Source organism: Festucalex cinctus, chromosome 13 (genome assembly GCF_051991245.1).
Source record: "Festucalex cinctus isolate MCC-2025b chromosome 13, RoL_Fcin_1.0, whole genome shotgun sequence".
Classification (NCBI taxonomy): Eukaryota; Metazoa; Chordata; class Actinopteri; order Syngnathiformes; family Syngnathidae; genus Festucalex; species Festucalex cinctus.
In genome coordinates, this window is record NC_135423.1 from 10,964,132 (window position 1) to 10,980,627 (window position 16,496).

The window sequence follows — 16,496 nt, forward strand, 5'->3', positions numbered from 1 at the left end:
GCCATTCATTTCACAATGTTGACATTTCTAAATTCCTCATCTGTGGACTGTGTGTGTAAGAGATCCTCAGCTTCCTCACGTTTTTTTTTTTTTCTCCTCCTCATAAATGTCATTCGCCATTCTGCATTCAGACTTAAATAAGAAAAAAGTACGACATCATCCCGAGGTTCCCGCCCGAGTTGCACTGTAGCACAGTAGCCCCCCGGATGCTCTTAGTGGTAGCATGGCGCCGCAGGGGCGTTCCAAGAAAAAGAAAAAATGGCTCCAAGTGGGAATAAAATGTTTATTTTGAATCATTAGTCACGTTTTGTCACTACATAGGAAGAAACATCATGAGTGGATGTGCAGTGTAAGAACGTCAGTTTATCTTTGTAATGTTCAGAGCACGAAAAGGTCCGACCGCTCTGTTCTGCTATTTGACAGGAGAGCCCAACCAGTCATGGGGAGCAGTTTTTTATAGGATTATATTTATGATTAAAAAGCAACTTTTGGTTTATTAACTTGTAGCGATGGGCATTTTTGCAAAAGTTGTTTAATTATGGAGACATTGAATAATCAGTTGTGTTTAAATCTTTTTAATGGGATGGGCAAAACCTCTGAATGTTTTTAACTCTTTGTAATGTCAAGTAGAATAATTTTACCTGCAGTAGTTACAAATTTCTGACCAAATCAAAACGGCTTGCCTCTCAACAAATACGCCATTTCCCCCCCCCCCGTTTCTTGACTAGTGAATGTTTTGGAAATAAGCGGACTTCCCCTACACCACATCTCTGATGGTGTTCTTTAGACTTCCGAACCGAGCAATCAGTTAATTGTTTTGCCCATCCTAGTAATAAAGGTTGTCCGACTTGCAACTCTTAAGATAACAGGGTACCGTTTAAGGTTAGTTACATTTTTCCAACCATCGGGGGGGGACTCCAGCATTCAGTTTTCCACAAACAGGGTTACTTCCCCCCCTCGTCGGGCTTTTCTGTTACAACCTTCTGCATTGACAAACTGGAAAAAAAAAAAAAAAAAAAACATGCGACTGCATCAACTGTCGGTCCTTTGAAAATGGTGGACCTCTATAAGAAGCGTTTTTACGTTTTTGAACTGCCTCTACATTTTTTCACTGTTTCCCAACTTGAATATATTTTCAGATAATGAGAAACAGTTGATCAGTCACAATCAAAATAGTCGTCGACTGTTGTAGCAAAGACGATGATCAAGATAATGAATTTTACTACACTACAATTTTCATCATAATAATACTAGTTATTACATCATTGGAGTAACCAGAGTTAAATTACTTGGTTATGTCATATTTTAAACTCACGAAAAACAATGCAAACTAATGGCCTGTCAAGCATTATTGTTTTCAGTCATTTGTGCAGGTCTTTGTGAAAGATCTTTTGACGTCCGGAATTTTTATTTGATTTTATTTTTTTTACCACAAGCCTGTTGAGTTAACTTTAATCTGGACTAACAAATGCCAACCCACAACAATTAACTTGTGAGTTTTGCAAAAGGCTGCCGTGCAATTTGTTGATTTATTAAATCAGCTTGTTTAGGCTTCAGCTCACCCACGACCCAAATGACAATTTGAAAGAAAGACAGAAAGAAAAGGATGGTTTGCTAAAGGCTGAAACGAGCTCCCCGTGAGTGCAGACGAATCCGTGAAACGCGTGGCCAGGAGCAACAACTGTTGTAGATGCGGACAATGCCACTCTTCGTGCTGTAAAAGTCAAACATCTCGTTTGTTTTCTTGCATCTCTCTTGATCCTGAATGCGATTTGAGGTGTAAGACATCTGTAGTATCATAAGTGAATCATTCTCCTTTACTAGGCATAGGACTTGCTTGTGATTGATGACAATATACAACTTGTTAAAAAAAAAAAAATAATGGAAAAAAAAAAAAAAAAAAAAAGAAACAAGAAAAAAAAAAGCCCAAAAAATGTGTTACCAGTCAGAGGCCAAGGTAAAGGACTCATTGTTTTTAATTTTTATTTTTTAATTAGCAATTTATCACTGTGTGATACTTTGTACATCATATTAAGCTGTATTCAAACTATTTCCTCTAACTACAAGGGATAAGAGACATGCTTTTATTAATTTTGTTTTATTATATATTTTTGAACTGCATTTTAGCTTGTATCAAATGACCTGTTTTTGTTTTATGGGTTGCTTGTTGTATGTCAGTAAGATAAAATGATTTAAAAAAAAAAGAGAGATTTTGTACAGTAACCATGTGTTATGTCGTTTCTTGCCTTGTTTGCAACTCAAATGATCTTACAAAGGTATGATTATGCTCACAGTTGAAGAATTAAATACATGTGCACAATTTAGTTTCGGTGCCTTGCTGTCTGGCGAAAAATTGCCAGGTATAAAGTGGCTTTGGGGCCTAGCAAATAATTAGATTTGACATATTTCGTATTAAATATTTAACATTGGATATCTATTTTTTTGCAGTTGACTTTTTGTTCATCCAAACTCAATTTTATTAGATAGTTTAGCTTACAATCATTGTGAACAATTGATATTTGACGTGTTCAGTAAAATGTTTTATTTTGCGCCATAACCCATTCGGAATATGCTACTTTTTGTTTTTTACATTAATAATCTCAAATGTCAATCAAAAGTTAGTGTGAGTAACTTGTACTTACACAATATTTAGCTTTTGTATAGGTCGCTTGCACATGTCGTCACTTCCGCCTCGGATTTCTCGTAGTCGCCATGCTGGGTGGCCTCCATTTACGTAGCGATTCGGTCTAACACGTATCTATCACGTTTGTTTTCTGCGTTTAAAATGGTACATTGTTGCTGCATCGTTGGCTGTTCGAACAAAGCCAAGGGGGGAAATGGTCGGTCTTTTTTCCGAATTCCGAAAATAATTAGGAACCAGGGCCTGGAGACAGAGGAGTGCGGACTCCGGAGGGAAGTCGTTACTTTGGGCTCGTGTGTGCAGCGATCACTTTGTGAGCGGTAAGCTTGTTTACCTTTATTTAATGCATGAGGATTAATAACGTTTCGACCGCCCATATATGGGCAAGTTGCTTATGTTTTGGATTCATGAGCAACCAAGTTCGGTAGTACAAGCTGGCTAGCGGACGTTAGCCGAAAGCTAACATCGAACATTTTCACCCAAGTAGTGCCAGTGCAAAGTGTTTACTGCTGAAATTGGATTGATTAGTCTTGGGCTTTTAATGCCGATAACATATTTTTTGGTGGCAAAATGTAAACTTGGAAAAAAAAAAAGAGACAGAAGGGGCTGATGCAAGAAAACAGACCCCCGGGGGTGATGCAAGAAAACAGACCCCCGGTAGCCTACACATCATGCTAAAGAACTTATTCACGGCCACCCTACTGCGGTAAAATAACCAGTCTTTCCATATTTTATTTGTTTATATATTTGTTTATTTTAACAGGTCGCCCTGCGCCCGTTTTTCTGTCCAATCATCCCGACCGGGCTCCAACATTAAAGTTGGGTCCCAAGTTACAACATCTATGTCTCAGCCCAGTCGGTGCCAAGATATGAACGTGCACAGGAGAGACAAGCAAAGAAAAGACGACTCGAAGTGGCAGAGATTGTTGCAGTTATGCAGCCAGATGGCTCCAGTAACCTGTACCCTCAAGTACTGCTGACATCATTGACTCTGGTATGCCACTCAGAATTCATTACATGATATATTGTATGCATGAGTGAATGTATGTGTTTATGTTTGTGTGTGTACACGCACCTTATATTTTAGAGACATTTGGAAGTGTTTATAGAAATAAGTATTTGCCTGTAGCAATGTTCATACATTAAAAAATGCAACAAAATGTGTACATTTCTTTTACACTGACAAAAAAACTATACTACTTTACTATATTAAACCTATTACTGGTACCGTATGTTTTTGTGATTTTTTCTTTATTTTTTTCTTTAGGGATCTCATGCCACACCGACTTGATTGCCAATGACATGATGGAAACGAAGGCGAGCATCAAAGCATTGGAGGAGGACAACATGCGACTGTTTGTTTGGCGCTAATAAAGGCAGCGTTTATACAAATTCTATTGTTGGGTTTGTTTACAAAGCTATACATAATACAAATGACAGGATTTGACTCAATGTGCAATATGGTCCCTCTTAAAAGTAATGGCATAAATCTCTATTATTTCTAAAAGCACAAAAAATGAAGTGAATAATGATTAGATGTAGTAATTTCAGGGTTAAAAATTGAACTGTTAAATAATGTAGTTTATTTTAGCACAGGTGCCTACCATCCTGAGATGACGGTATGATGTAATGTTGATGGGGTACGCAATGACTTTCATTATGCTATGTACAGAGGAAAAAGTTGCTCTCTTTTAAATTTGTTTAATGTAAGACAAGTACCAGTACTGTTACAGTTTTCCAAATAATCCTTGTTTCACACTTGTCACAAAACCACTGTCCTTTTGGCAGTCTAGATTGGCACACTTCAAGTGATATCATTTGATTTTACAATCTGCTGCAGCACAAAAAACTACTTTATTCCGCATCTTTGAAGTACATGAGCAAGTGGTAGGTGACAGCGGCTGAGCAGGAACACTGGAAGTCCACTGCTGATCTAGTAAATGCTCTCCCGAGCAGTTCAGGTAAGGAGGGGATTTTGGGAAAAAAAAACTCTGGCTTTTCCAACTGGCCAAAACGAGCGATCTGGGTGGATTCGCTCAATCACACTTTGTCCACACCACAAAGTCGCAGAAGTCCGTCCAGTTAAACTCATCTGTGCCTGAATCTGAAAATATTACAAACATTGTAATGACAATATGAAACATAGAATTAAATAAGAAACTACAAAAAGTAAAGCCATACATACCTGGTAATACTATTGGTGTTGTCGTGACAAGTGATGGGAATTGTTGCCATCTGGCACCAGACAGAAATTGGGTGTTGTGACAGCCTCCTTAACCGTGAGATCATAAGAAAAGCTGTCAGTATGCTCAGTAGTTACCATGAACACGATTTATTGTACTGGAAACTGAAACTAAAAATACGTCCTCTGAGAGTGGTTAACCTTAACCATTTAGAATAAGTTGATTAAGTAACATGTAACTAGTGAAAGGGTAGCATTAAATTTAATTAAGCCACGGGGAGGCTGTGCATAGTTACTTTTTATTCTTATACGCTCTGCCATATTTGCCTGTTATAAAATTGTTAGAAAAACCACATCAGGTAAACCTAGCTGTGCATGTAAACACAATGATAACAGGAAGCCTGAGAACAAATCAACATTTTTGTGTGCAGAATTACCAACACCATGTGGTTTACTTACGTGCAACAGCAACCGTTTCTTCTGATGCGATGTTAAAGTTTACACTCTGTATCCACCCGCTTACAAAATAATTGTAAGCCTCCAGGGATTTGTTGGCGTGTTATGGAGCATGTTGTCAACACGAGGTAGGGAAAGATGTCCAGAGATGTCACATTTGGCCAGCAAGCTTTCTCCGTCAAAAAAAAAATCACCCTTGGTCAGGACGTAATTAGGATCAATCCCGCCACACAGAGACACCTTCTGCCTGTATCGTTGTTTTTGATCTTCCGGTAAATCGTGAAAATACTGCGAAAATTACATCAGGTTGATAAGCTCTACCGTGTAACTCGCGAGTGTACCTTGTGAACCGGCGGACACCCAATATGGCGCCCGAAGGAAAAACTCCCATGATGCATTACGATGTGCAAGCGACCTATTGAATGTCAGGTTTCTCTAATGTTTGGGGCACCACCCTCAATCCATTCTGTTGCACCGCAGAAACAAGTGTGTAGTTGAGTAGGTGTGGTGCTGTTTTGTTGCTTGGGCATAGGTGTGTCTTGAGAAAGTGCTGGCTGAAGTGTGTCAAAGAAGGTGGGGGCTAAACAAGAGAGGAAATGCATTTCCACGGAGGGACGTAAGGAGAAGGAAGGGGGGGTCTGTGTATGCGTATTTTTCCAGCGTGGAGTTTTTTTTTTTTTTTTTGTCTCTTTTCTCTTTTCTTCTCTTTATTTACAGCGTGGAGTTCCCCCCCAAGGCTATGAAAGACGATCATTCTAAGCAAGTCAGGAAGGAAAAGGGAAGAGGAGGTGGAGCAAGGAGTCAAGATAGCCCCGCCCTTGAAGAAAGCCTATTGGCTGGAGGGCATGTCAATCATTGCACTTCCTGTTTGGAGGCGAGGGAGGAGCCGTCACTCACTCAATTCTTTTCTCTTAAAAAAAAAAAAAAATAGTGAGGCTGAAACTGACTCGTAAAATGAGCACAGTCAGTGGCTCGTTTTTATTCTCATCATTTCCTGTGCGAGGGGAGGCCATTTTGTAACTCCGCAGAAACTTTCTTTCTGTTTCTTTTGGTTTGCTGTGTGGACTTTCTACTCAGCGGAGCACAAGGAGGAAAAAGTGGCAGCAAAGAAGGAAGGGAAGGAGAAGAAAAAGGAGGAGGAAGAGGAGGCTAGTTTTCCCTCCCTGGGTGAGGGTGTGTGTTTCTCGCGCTTCAAGACACCGTGAAGGAAGGGCAGAAAAAACTTCTGCAGAGTGGGATTCCCTTCCTGGGACTATGCTCAGTGTCCCGGCGTGGGTGAGCCTGTGAATGTGCGTGACTTTTCCTGAGATCGTTGAGAGCTTCATAATCACACAGGTCGGGAGGTTGCGAGGATGGCCAACGCCAGCCCCTGCATGCCCTCGGGACCCCTGGGCCAGATCTTCTTTCCTCCGGGGGCCTCCTCGTTGCACGGTTCGGCCGCGGTGACCCCAGTCGTCCCAGTGGGGTCCGTGTCCCCCCAGGGTGGCTTCAACGTGATGGACTTGACCCAGGGGCAGGGGGCCTCGGGGGGTGCCGTGATGCCCTCGGCGCCCCCGACTCCTTCAGGGGTGTCCTTCAGCATCCAGATTGGCCTGACGCGAGAGTCGGTGTTGATGCCACAGAGTGCAGACCTGGCCTACGTAAAACAAATGGCCTGCTCCATTGTTGACACCAAGGTAAGTACGCACGCGCATGCACCCGTGCAGGACAAACCTTTTGCAGTTGTGTCTTTATATTTTTTGTGTGTCGTTGTTGCTAGAATGTTTCGTCACATTCGAGCAAGAAATTGGCACCAGACGCTGGGAAACTTTGATAATTTTTGACTAATTATGTAATTACCATTAAACTGAGCCCAATTAGACTTTGTTGTTCCCCGTCCGGCAAGGGTGAGGACTGAGAAAGCTTTTATTGTATACCAAAAACAAGCATTGCAACCCATTGATGCTGTAATGTAAAGTGTCTAGCCATGTTACTCTGGAGTTTTGATGTGTTCTAGTCTTCCGAAATGTCAGCTTTTCAGATTTTTTAGGCAAGTTTATTTGGAGAGCGCATTTCATGTACGGCAATTCAGAGTGCTTTGCACAAAACATTAAAATGATTACAGAAATTGAAAAAAACAAGACCTTGCAAAAAAATCACAATACAATCATCTAAAATCATTACATTAAAATAATTATAACCAAATATCTGTCTTCTAGATAGGTTAAAAGATGCCAAGGTGTTCAGAAAAGTTCCAAGACGGGAGTCTCACAAATGTCCAGCCACTTTACTGGGGACTTTTAACTTTTAATGTGTTCTATTGTTCCCAACTTCAACTTTTCAGGTTTTGTGTGTCAAAAAAGTACCAAGAATGGTGTCTGAAATGAAAAGAAATATTTGTAATAATTTAATATACAATTCTATAGTGATGCCGTGAAATATACTGTAAAACAAAGAGAATTACATGTTGCACATTTTAAACAGCCACATTTGCCTTAGCAAAGGCCTTTAGCTAAATGCTAATGAAAAATATAAAATGCCCTAGACGGGGTAAGAAATATAATTGTTGTTGTTGTTGTTGTTGTTGTTTGATAACCCTTAAACAGCAGATCTGTGAACACAAATGGAGTAACAAATGTAGCCAGATAATACAACAAGCACACGTATATTATTTATCCTCTGACAGGAACAACTAATTACGGCAGCGTAGAAATAGTTAATTTTAGTTTTATTGTATATTTACAGCATTTCTTAAATTTGTACTATCCCCACTGGGTCACTGTATGTAAGTTTGGGTTGTGGTGTCCCTACACAGTGCCATACTTACTTTGGGCCATAGGGCATTGCAAAAATTGTGTTAATAATTTGCGGCAGGCTGTAACAGATTAACGGCATTTTCATTCATTTCAATGAGGAATGATGGTTTGAGATTTAGGTGTTTTATTTCATCCCTCAACCACCTACAAGGGTGGTCATAAAACATATTAAACTTGTACAATGGTGCCTTGAGCTGCATGTTTTCCCTTTGGAAGTTTTCCTCTTGGAGTCTTAATGCGTTTTCCTAGCCTACTCTGCCACACTGTTATGCACTCCTGTCATTATTCCTATGGGATTACTTTGCAAGGCAGTTTTTTTTGTTTTTGTTTTTGTTTTTAAAGCCATCTAGATGCTGTCCATACCTTCAAAATGGGACTTTTTGATGACCTCCTTGAGTTTGGGAAAGAATCAAACAGTAAGCACTGAGTAGGGCGCTTGTTCCATCCTCGTGATGTTCTTCTCGGCTAGGAGCTGTCGGGTCGGCTGCTCATGGCGTCGTGAGTTGCCATGTTGTCCTGCCACCAACTTTTGTGACGCCAGTCCTGGAACGTTTCCGATGCCTCACACATTCTGAAATGAGCAATACTCTCCCCTGATTTATCATGAAGTAAAACTGCACTACCTAATAAAATTCAATGCAAGTTAAGTTACCTGTTTGAGCTGCATGAGAGGTGCAAGATATGACTTAACAGCTGTCAGTATGAGGCAGTGCGGTTCTACACCAGTTCAAATGACAACCACAATAATAAACAACAACATCCCTGACAGTGTCAATCAAAACGGATCATCTTCAGTTTATTTTTTTTGGTACAACTTTGGTATCGTAACCCATTATGCAGATGAATTGGCTTTTGGGTGTGGCAGCTAATGACTTTTAAATCATGAACCAGTCCTCCTATTGAACCCCTTTTGGTACTCTAAGTGTAAAGAAATTAATGTCAATTTTAGCAGCAGCAATACACAATCTTGCCAGATTTATACGGCAGCTTTGAAAAGAGTTTCATTAAAAAGTGATAAACAATCTGCAGACACATGAGATTGTTTACATCCTCGGGAAATATGGCGTTCATATACACTATAAATACTTTATCTTCACTATTTCACCAAGTGAGAAAAAGAAAATAGAAGGCATACCAGTGCTGAAGTCTTCTTAAGCTGAAGTGTTTGGAGCATGAACTTTGGAACCGCCAATTAGGCTGCTCAGCAATTATATTGAGTTGACACATTTCCAAAGCCTACACTGATCAGCTTTGTGTAAATTTCTTCACAGTTGCAAATCTGCAAGGAGGATAATCTTTTTTTCATGTCTTTGTTGGCTCTCATGAGCATTTTGTGGGAGAAATTAGACAAACGTTCTACTGTATGTATGTAATCAGACTTTCTTATCGACATTCGGCTCACTGTTGCTCTGCTCAACGCTCTGAGCATGTGCAAACCAGAAGTTAGGTTGTAGCTATAATATATAATATAATTTTTATTACCCTCATTAACAACAACACAACGAAGATCTCACAGGTGACAATATTTTCATCACTGCATTACTTTTCATACGTGGTCATACTAAAATCTCTTGCTCGAGGACACATATTGGGCCTGATTAAGTCCCATATCCATCCATCCATCCATCCATCCATCCATCCATCCATCCATCCAGATGAGCTAACCACAATTATATTTATAACTTTTTTTTAGGTTACCAAATATGGTTACTTTCCCTGTAAATATGAAATATTATCGTGATAGTGCTTCCTTGTGTTTGGACTTTTTCCCTCCAGTTTTCTCTTATACCCAGCGATAAACAGTTCGCAAACAGATGTTATTGATACCGTAGTCCAAACTGAGTTTAGCTTCTACTTTAACATCAGCGTGGCCATGTGTAGTAAAAGTAACCGTGCTGCTGAGTGTGGTGCACAAAGATTATTTTGGAGTGAGAACGATTACACACAAAAAAAAAGACCCCTCAGCATGTTTATTTTCAAGCCTTACCACATGAGCCACACACCCACACTCGGCTAGAAATACTAAAATCCCCTAAATACAAAACTACAGCTCTGCTAGAAGAGGAGGATTTAGGTGAGGGATGTGGACAATAGGCGACTTGTCCCGGACCGGGCACCACATGAGCTAGCCTGCCCGAGTGTCCATGTGCACGCATGAATGCCTACATTAGTGTGTTTTTAGAGAACTTGTGTGGTGCAGTGTGCACCCCTGCTCCCCCACTGTCGCCCACGGTCATCTCTCCCATCCCAGAAAGGGTGAGTCACCGTCTCTGTTTATTCACAAGCTCTCTCCTCCTTGTACTGTATTCCATTGGCACGTTTTTCCATTCACTTCCCGTCTCATGGTGCACCCTGGTTTCCAACACTTAACTTCACTTTCCAAACATGACCCCAACAGCAAATGCCCACTTTCCAGCCAATTTTACAACTTTTACTGTAGCTTGGAATCCCAGCGCGTATTTCCATTAAATCATGCTGCAGCTTTCGTTTTGGGCAGGCCTTAATGATGCCTTTTAGGGGTGTAGCAAAAACCGGTTTAAATGGGAAAATCAGGTTTGATTTAAAAGATGCAAGTGCATCAAATCAAACCGAATTGAATCGTTGCATTTAAAAAATATATATTATATAGTGTATTTCACTCTCAGTACAATGCCCCAAAGCTTGACTTGAGCACTGAGGGGAAATACTTCCTACTCCCCCTCTCTTCCTCCTCTTTAGATCACATACCGGTACTTCCTCTCCTAGTCCACTACTCCTTCTTCCTTGTGCCTGGTCACTTTTCTCTCAGGCTGTGCATCCTCTTTCTCGTCGCACTCCATTTTTTTCATCTTCTTTCCCAAACACAGCTCAGATGTTGTGCTCAGGTGGTAGAGGCGTCGCCTCTCAACCTGAAAACTATTGTTGTAGTGTCTTTATTTTGAGAATGATACTAAAATGTTTCATCAGTAGATGAATTGAGTGACGATGGAAAATAAGTTTTATATACCTTAATTAAATATAAGAAAATGCCATACAAGTATAATTAGAACAATTTGACAATTTTATTCTAATTTATTTATTATTATTATTATTATTATTATTATTATTATTATTATTATTATTATTACAATTATGATATTAATAATATGATTATTTTATTTATTTTTTTACACAATAGTCTAATATTCTACAGCAACACCAACCTTTTTGAAACTGAGATCTACTTTATGGATACTGATTAATGTATAGGGCCAGTTTTTTGCTCATTATTAACAATAAATGTTATCTATGGGAAGACACTGATCATGTTAATAATTACCAACAATGATAAAAATAATGAAATATAAAAAATTAACAAAATTTTCCACTGCCCTAATTTTTCTTTTCGGGGACGACCTGCCGTGGCAGTAGTTATACACGTATTATGTTGCATAGTTCAGGTAACAAACAGGTTTTATTTAGTTTCCTCTATAGCTGGGTTTACCCAAAGGCGTGTCTCTTTCCATTCTTCCATTGCCAGCCTGTCTTTATGCATGTTGATTGGAGGTCATACAAATTTAATTGGTGCTGGCGGTTAGAGTGCAAACACACACATACACACAAACACAGCTGTGCCCCTTGCCCAGGCCATTGTTTCCACCTCCGTTCTGGAAGGCTTGTGTGTTTTATCCCCCTCCCAAGAGAAGCTGTTTGGCCTCAGGATTGGGATCGCACACACCACCTCCTGTTTACCTCACTCTTTTGCACATGCAATCCACACAAACACACAGTGAGGTCATGGAACAGCATGACAAACTAAGTTTGTATTCAGTCTGGTACCCGATAATAATTAGATCCACTGAATCGGTCGCGGGAATTCTAGACTGATGCCTTGAAGTGTCCTCAGATGCTTATGTGAGTCCCATTTACACAGATAGCCATTGTCCTGTGGATTTGTGCGAATGCTAAGTGTATTTTACTACTAAAACCAATGAATAGAAACTTTTTTTAATGGTGTACATTAGCATTGCCAGTTGGATATTTTAATCCAAGTGTCAGTCTCCCAAGCCAAAGGTTGTGAGTTTGTTCCTCAACCCTTGTGTAATTAAAAAAAAAAAATCTCTCCTTGCAATATTTACTTTGAATTTCTGAGTGAAAAATCTTGAATATTTTTTCCCCATGGTATAGGCAAATTATCTAGTCCATACAAACAACAATATTTTACTCTATTCCAAATATAAATTTTATTCTGTTTAGAGTGGGACCAATTCGACTCTCTTTTAGAGTAAATTTACTCTACAGAATCTACTAGTATGTAGTGGTTAATATGTCTTGAATGTCTGGTCAAGGAGTTTACATGCTCATCGCCGCATTTCTTCGGGCACTGTGGCTTCCTTCCCTCTGTCACAGTGCTCATGGAAAACAGTAAGAACTCAAGCTAGCAAAAATGAGTACAAAAACAAACATGTTTGGAGAGCATGTTCAAAATGACAGAACAGGTCAAATAATAAGACAGAAGAAGCTTCCAAGATATCTTTTAGACAAAAAGAAACAACAACAACAACAAAAAACAGAAGTCGTATTTAAGGTTCAGGTTTGATGCTACTTGAGTCGCACATGTAATATGTCACAACCAAAACTGCTTTGGCACATGGACTCCAGCACTCGGTTGTCAAAAGGTGAGCCAAAAAGTTTGGGGACAAGATTGCCTATATTCTTGCTTGATATGTGGAAATTGCTTCGACATCCTTTGACGTATTAGCCAGTCTTATTGTCATCCATTTATTTGCTTGGCATCTCTTAGTACAAAAACACAATTGCTTATGGAATTGGCAACTTCTTGTCACTTACGTACAGTCGTCTTTACCGCTGCCATTGGTTGTGGCTTTTATTAACCTGGTGTGGGATCAATACATATTGACCGTGGTCTTTACAATGTCCCTATGATTGACTGGCAACCAATTCAGGGTGTAGTCAACACTTTGGCTTATGAATATGCTTCAGCCCCTGTCATAATCCTGAATTGGGATTGAGGTAACCATTTCACATACTGTGTGCATGTGCTTGATCGTCCCACTTGATTTGCATGTTAGCGAAACAACTTTGCACCGTGACCGTTGCCCGTTGTTCCCCTGCTATTTGTGTTGTCCCGCAGAGGAGGTTCAGTCAGCTCTAGCACATTTGATTATTCAAAGCACACACGGCTGCCTGGAGACCGCAAGCAAGGATGCGCAACAGTAGTTGAGAAGGTCAGATGACATGATCCATGGAGATTTTCCTTGTTTGTATCCTAAAGTGTTACTTTTAGGCCGGAGGTTGTTACAGCTCTTGTGAGTGTTGGGTGATGCAGCCAGATAACCACATTTTCAGTCTGGTGCTAACCAGTTTTGCGCCTCACCCAGAAATTCTTCCTCCTGTCTTGCACCAATTTACACACCCACCATTGTGTGTTTTTCTTATGTTCTCCCTTTTGCTTCCTCCTACATGATCAAAACTTTCTCCACCCTTTTAATTAAAGATTTTTGCTCTATTCTTGACTGACAGCCATTATTCAGCCTAATTCTACCTATAACTTCCTCCTTGACTTTCAGTTTGATGCACAGCAAAATAAGAAATTGAGATTTTCACGAAGTATGTTTCCTTTGACAAATACTTTAAAAAGGGCAACTAAATGAGACCAGAGCATGCAAGAATGTTGTCATTCATGCAGTCTGAGGGTCCATTCAACTTCACAGACTGGTCTGCATTCCAAAGCCTGCTCTGAGTAAAGGGGTGGGACGTGGAGTAGGATGGTGGATTATGCTTTTACCAATTTTGAACGGAGCTGAGCAACATTTGGTATCTGACCAACTGGGCAGGGAGTCAAAGATAGATAAAACTATTTGGAGAACATAAAGGAGAACTTTTTTGTTCCGTGGCATGAAGACAAAGGCAAAAGGATCATTAGCATTCATATGATTTAATACATCAATGAATAATTGAAATGGAAATCAAATTTCAAGTGGATGGATGCCTTGGCAATGGTCGTTGCATCCGTTTTGTGTCATAAGTAGACAAAACCTTTCTTAAAACTGTTTTTGTAATTGAGACCTGTGTTACTTAGCAAGTATAACACCCTCTTTAGGATTTTGATCCAAGTTCAAGAGGACACTGATTTGTGTTCCTTTTGAGGCAACAAGTGACTCATGTAAACAGTCATTAGTCATATGACAGGATATCATCTATGGCCCACAAGGTTTGCCACTGTTGTTTACTCCCAGTTAAGATCCAAAGCCACGCCACAGGGAAAGAAACAATAGTTTAACATAGAGGAGATAAAGCATCCATGAAAGGCGAAGGATGGGATGACTCACACTTGAACTATGTGTGTCTATTGTGGCCCTCGGTATGCAGCTTGGTGTTTTTGCGTGTATATGTGTATCAGAGATTATGCAAACATCTGTAGCTTGTTCATGTGTGGCTTCTGTTGATGATAACTTTGGGGAATTTCTGAGGAATTACAAGTAACAGAGACACGTGAGCCTCGGCAGTCAAAAGCATTTGCATGCGCTTTTGTGTTTAAGTCATCATGGGGTTATCTACGGTGCTCCATTACATGCGGGGTGTTTCCATCCTGGGATTCTCCCGATGCCATGTTCAGAGGCTGACTATTTGACAACAATGACTGCATTGTCATACTGTCATTCATTCACAGTCACGCACAATGATCAAATGCACCGCTTGCCCCATGAAACACGGCAAATTAGACTATTAAATTATTTATGCCCCACCAAAACATCTCGCCATCTTTATGTGCATGGACAACAGGCACCTAAGCTGTTCTTAATGTTGGATAGAAAAAACATGTTGAATGGTTATTGCATGTTTTGCCTAATGAGACAATTTAGCTTTTAAAACATACGTAACATGAATTTTAACTATCTATAATGGCTTGTCATGAATCTTATCAGTTGCTCGTAGGCAAACACGGTGGCTTGAATCCAAGTTTGCTATCAGCTTACCTACATACAACCAAGCCAAAAGCTGGAGAGGAGGACAAGTGACATTCAAAACAGCACTGTGTATTTTCTTTATTTTACTCCTTTTTCCTGCCTGGTAAACGCCTCTTATGCTACCTTTACAGTCCTCCTTGATGCTTCAAGTTCAATGTAAGGCTTGTGTGTGTACATGTGCTTGCATAGGTAAAGCCAGTCAGGTGCGTGTTTTTTTTGTTTTTTTTCCATTTTATCCTACACATGAACAGTCACAACCCAGCCTTAACATTAACATGAAACCTACTTTCAAGCAACCTTTAAAGGTGTGGCAGAATTTGGGTGTGGCCAACAAATGAGTCTCGAAATGAAAGTAGAACAAAATAAGTACACCATGTCTATTTGCCTTTTGCAAAGCTATGCCTTCGCCGCAGTTACAAAATCAAATTACATTCATACTTTCATAGCCTCTGAAGTACCATTTTAGATTTGGTGCTTTCATGACACTCCACATATCCGGGCTGAGTGACATTTCCCAAAATTCTTATCACAGAATAAAATTAACTGCAAAAACTATCATGGAAATATTTCTGAATGGGTTATATGGGCCAATAGGAAAGCTAAATTTATGTTTCAGCAAAGGAACAAAAAAAAACAACAACAACAAAACAAAAACAAAGCTATAATGTCATTTTCAGAACATTTATTGTGTTATGTATATATTAAGATACTTAACTTTATTGGCCCCAGTTCCAATCAGACGTGTACTAAAAGTGAACTGCACCACCTAAACACTTTATTCTTCTGCTGTTTTGCTACTGCTAAGTTCAAATTAGCTTAGCGATCCGCTTGGCTTCTCCTCTCCAATCCTCATCATTTTCTTCTTCTGTCCTGTCCATCACACTTGATGCATACATAATTATTTGTCCACCGTTGACAAACTTGTCAGAAGTGGAGCTCATTCACCGCCATGGAGGTGAGGATGAGTGTATAAGAGGAGTGGCTGACTGGCCGCCCACCTTGTTTAACCGCTCTAGCTAGCTGCAGCTCAAAGCTGGTGTGGAAAAGTGTTATTAAAGTTTGGGAATTTTCATTATAGTTTCTTTTATTTAGTTTTGAACAAGCGGTTTGGAAAATGTTCACTCCCAGCCATTTTCACTAAAGCAACCCCCTTCACTCCCGGCTGTTTTAGTGGATTTTGTCTGATTTTGCAAGGCGCACAGAATATTGTGTTCTTTTGCTATAAAAACATGGAACCTACCAAAAGAAAGTGTAGAGTCTCTTCTTTCATCAGGAAAAATTAAGTATATTTGTATCTGTTTCCATTTCACAGAAATTAGCATTAGAATATAGCTAATTTTCATCATTATTTACAAATCTGTTTAGAATTGTGGGGGAAACGGCTTGTTTTCAACATGGCCCTGGTTGATCTCATACTCAGCTATCACCTGCTGGCTGTTTTTGTATTTACTACCATTTTTTTTTTCACCCAG

The 16,496-nt window shown here is 39.7% G+C and overlaps 1 protein-coding gene and 2 long non-coding RNA genes across 4 annotated transcripts in view; 2 read left to right on the top strand and 1 right to left on the bottom strand.

Moving 5' to 3' along the window:
* The first annotated feature begins 2,660 nt into the window (after positions 1-2,660).
* Positions 2,661-4,057, top strand: LOC144033578 (uncharacterized). The gene is made up of 3 exons (XR_013288011.1): positions 2,661-2,961; positions 3,405-3,635; positions 3,909-4,057. It is a non-coding gene; the product is annotated as an uncharacterized LOC144033578 (long non-coding RNA).
* Positions 4,058-4,357: 300 nt separating this feature from the next.
* On the bottom strand, positions 4,358-5,696 carry LOC144033697 (uncharacterized). The gene is made up of 3 exons (XR_013288042.1): positions 5,283-5,696; positions 4,827-4,913; positions 4,358-4,745 (listed from the first exon to the last, which is right to left on the bottom strand). It is a non-coding gene; the product is annotated as an uncharacterized LOC144033697 (long non-coding RNA).
* Positions 5,697-5,873: 177 nt separating this feature from the next.
* The window catches only part of prkd2 (protein kinase D2), a 28,844-nt gene continuing 18,221 nt past the window's right edge, over positions 5,874-16,496 (top strand). The window contains exon 1 of one of the 2 annotated variants that reach the window (XM_077541616.1): positions 5,874-6,955. In XM_077541616.1, the coding sequence (XP_077397742.1) occupies positions 6,632-6,955 (324 nt within the window). In that variant the 5' untranslated portion in view covers positions 5,874-6,631. The remainder of the gene's footprint in view (positions 6,956-16,496) is intronic. The other variant, XM_077541615.1, reaches the window with a different exon arrangement.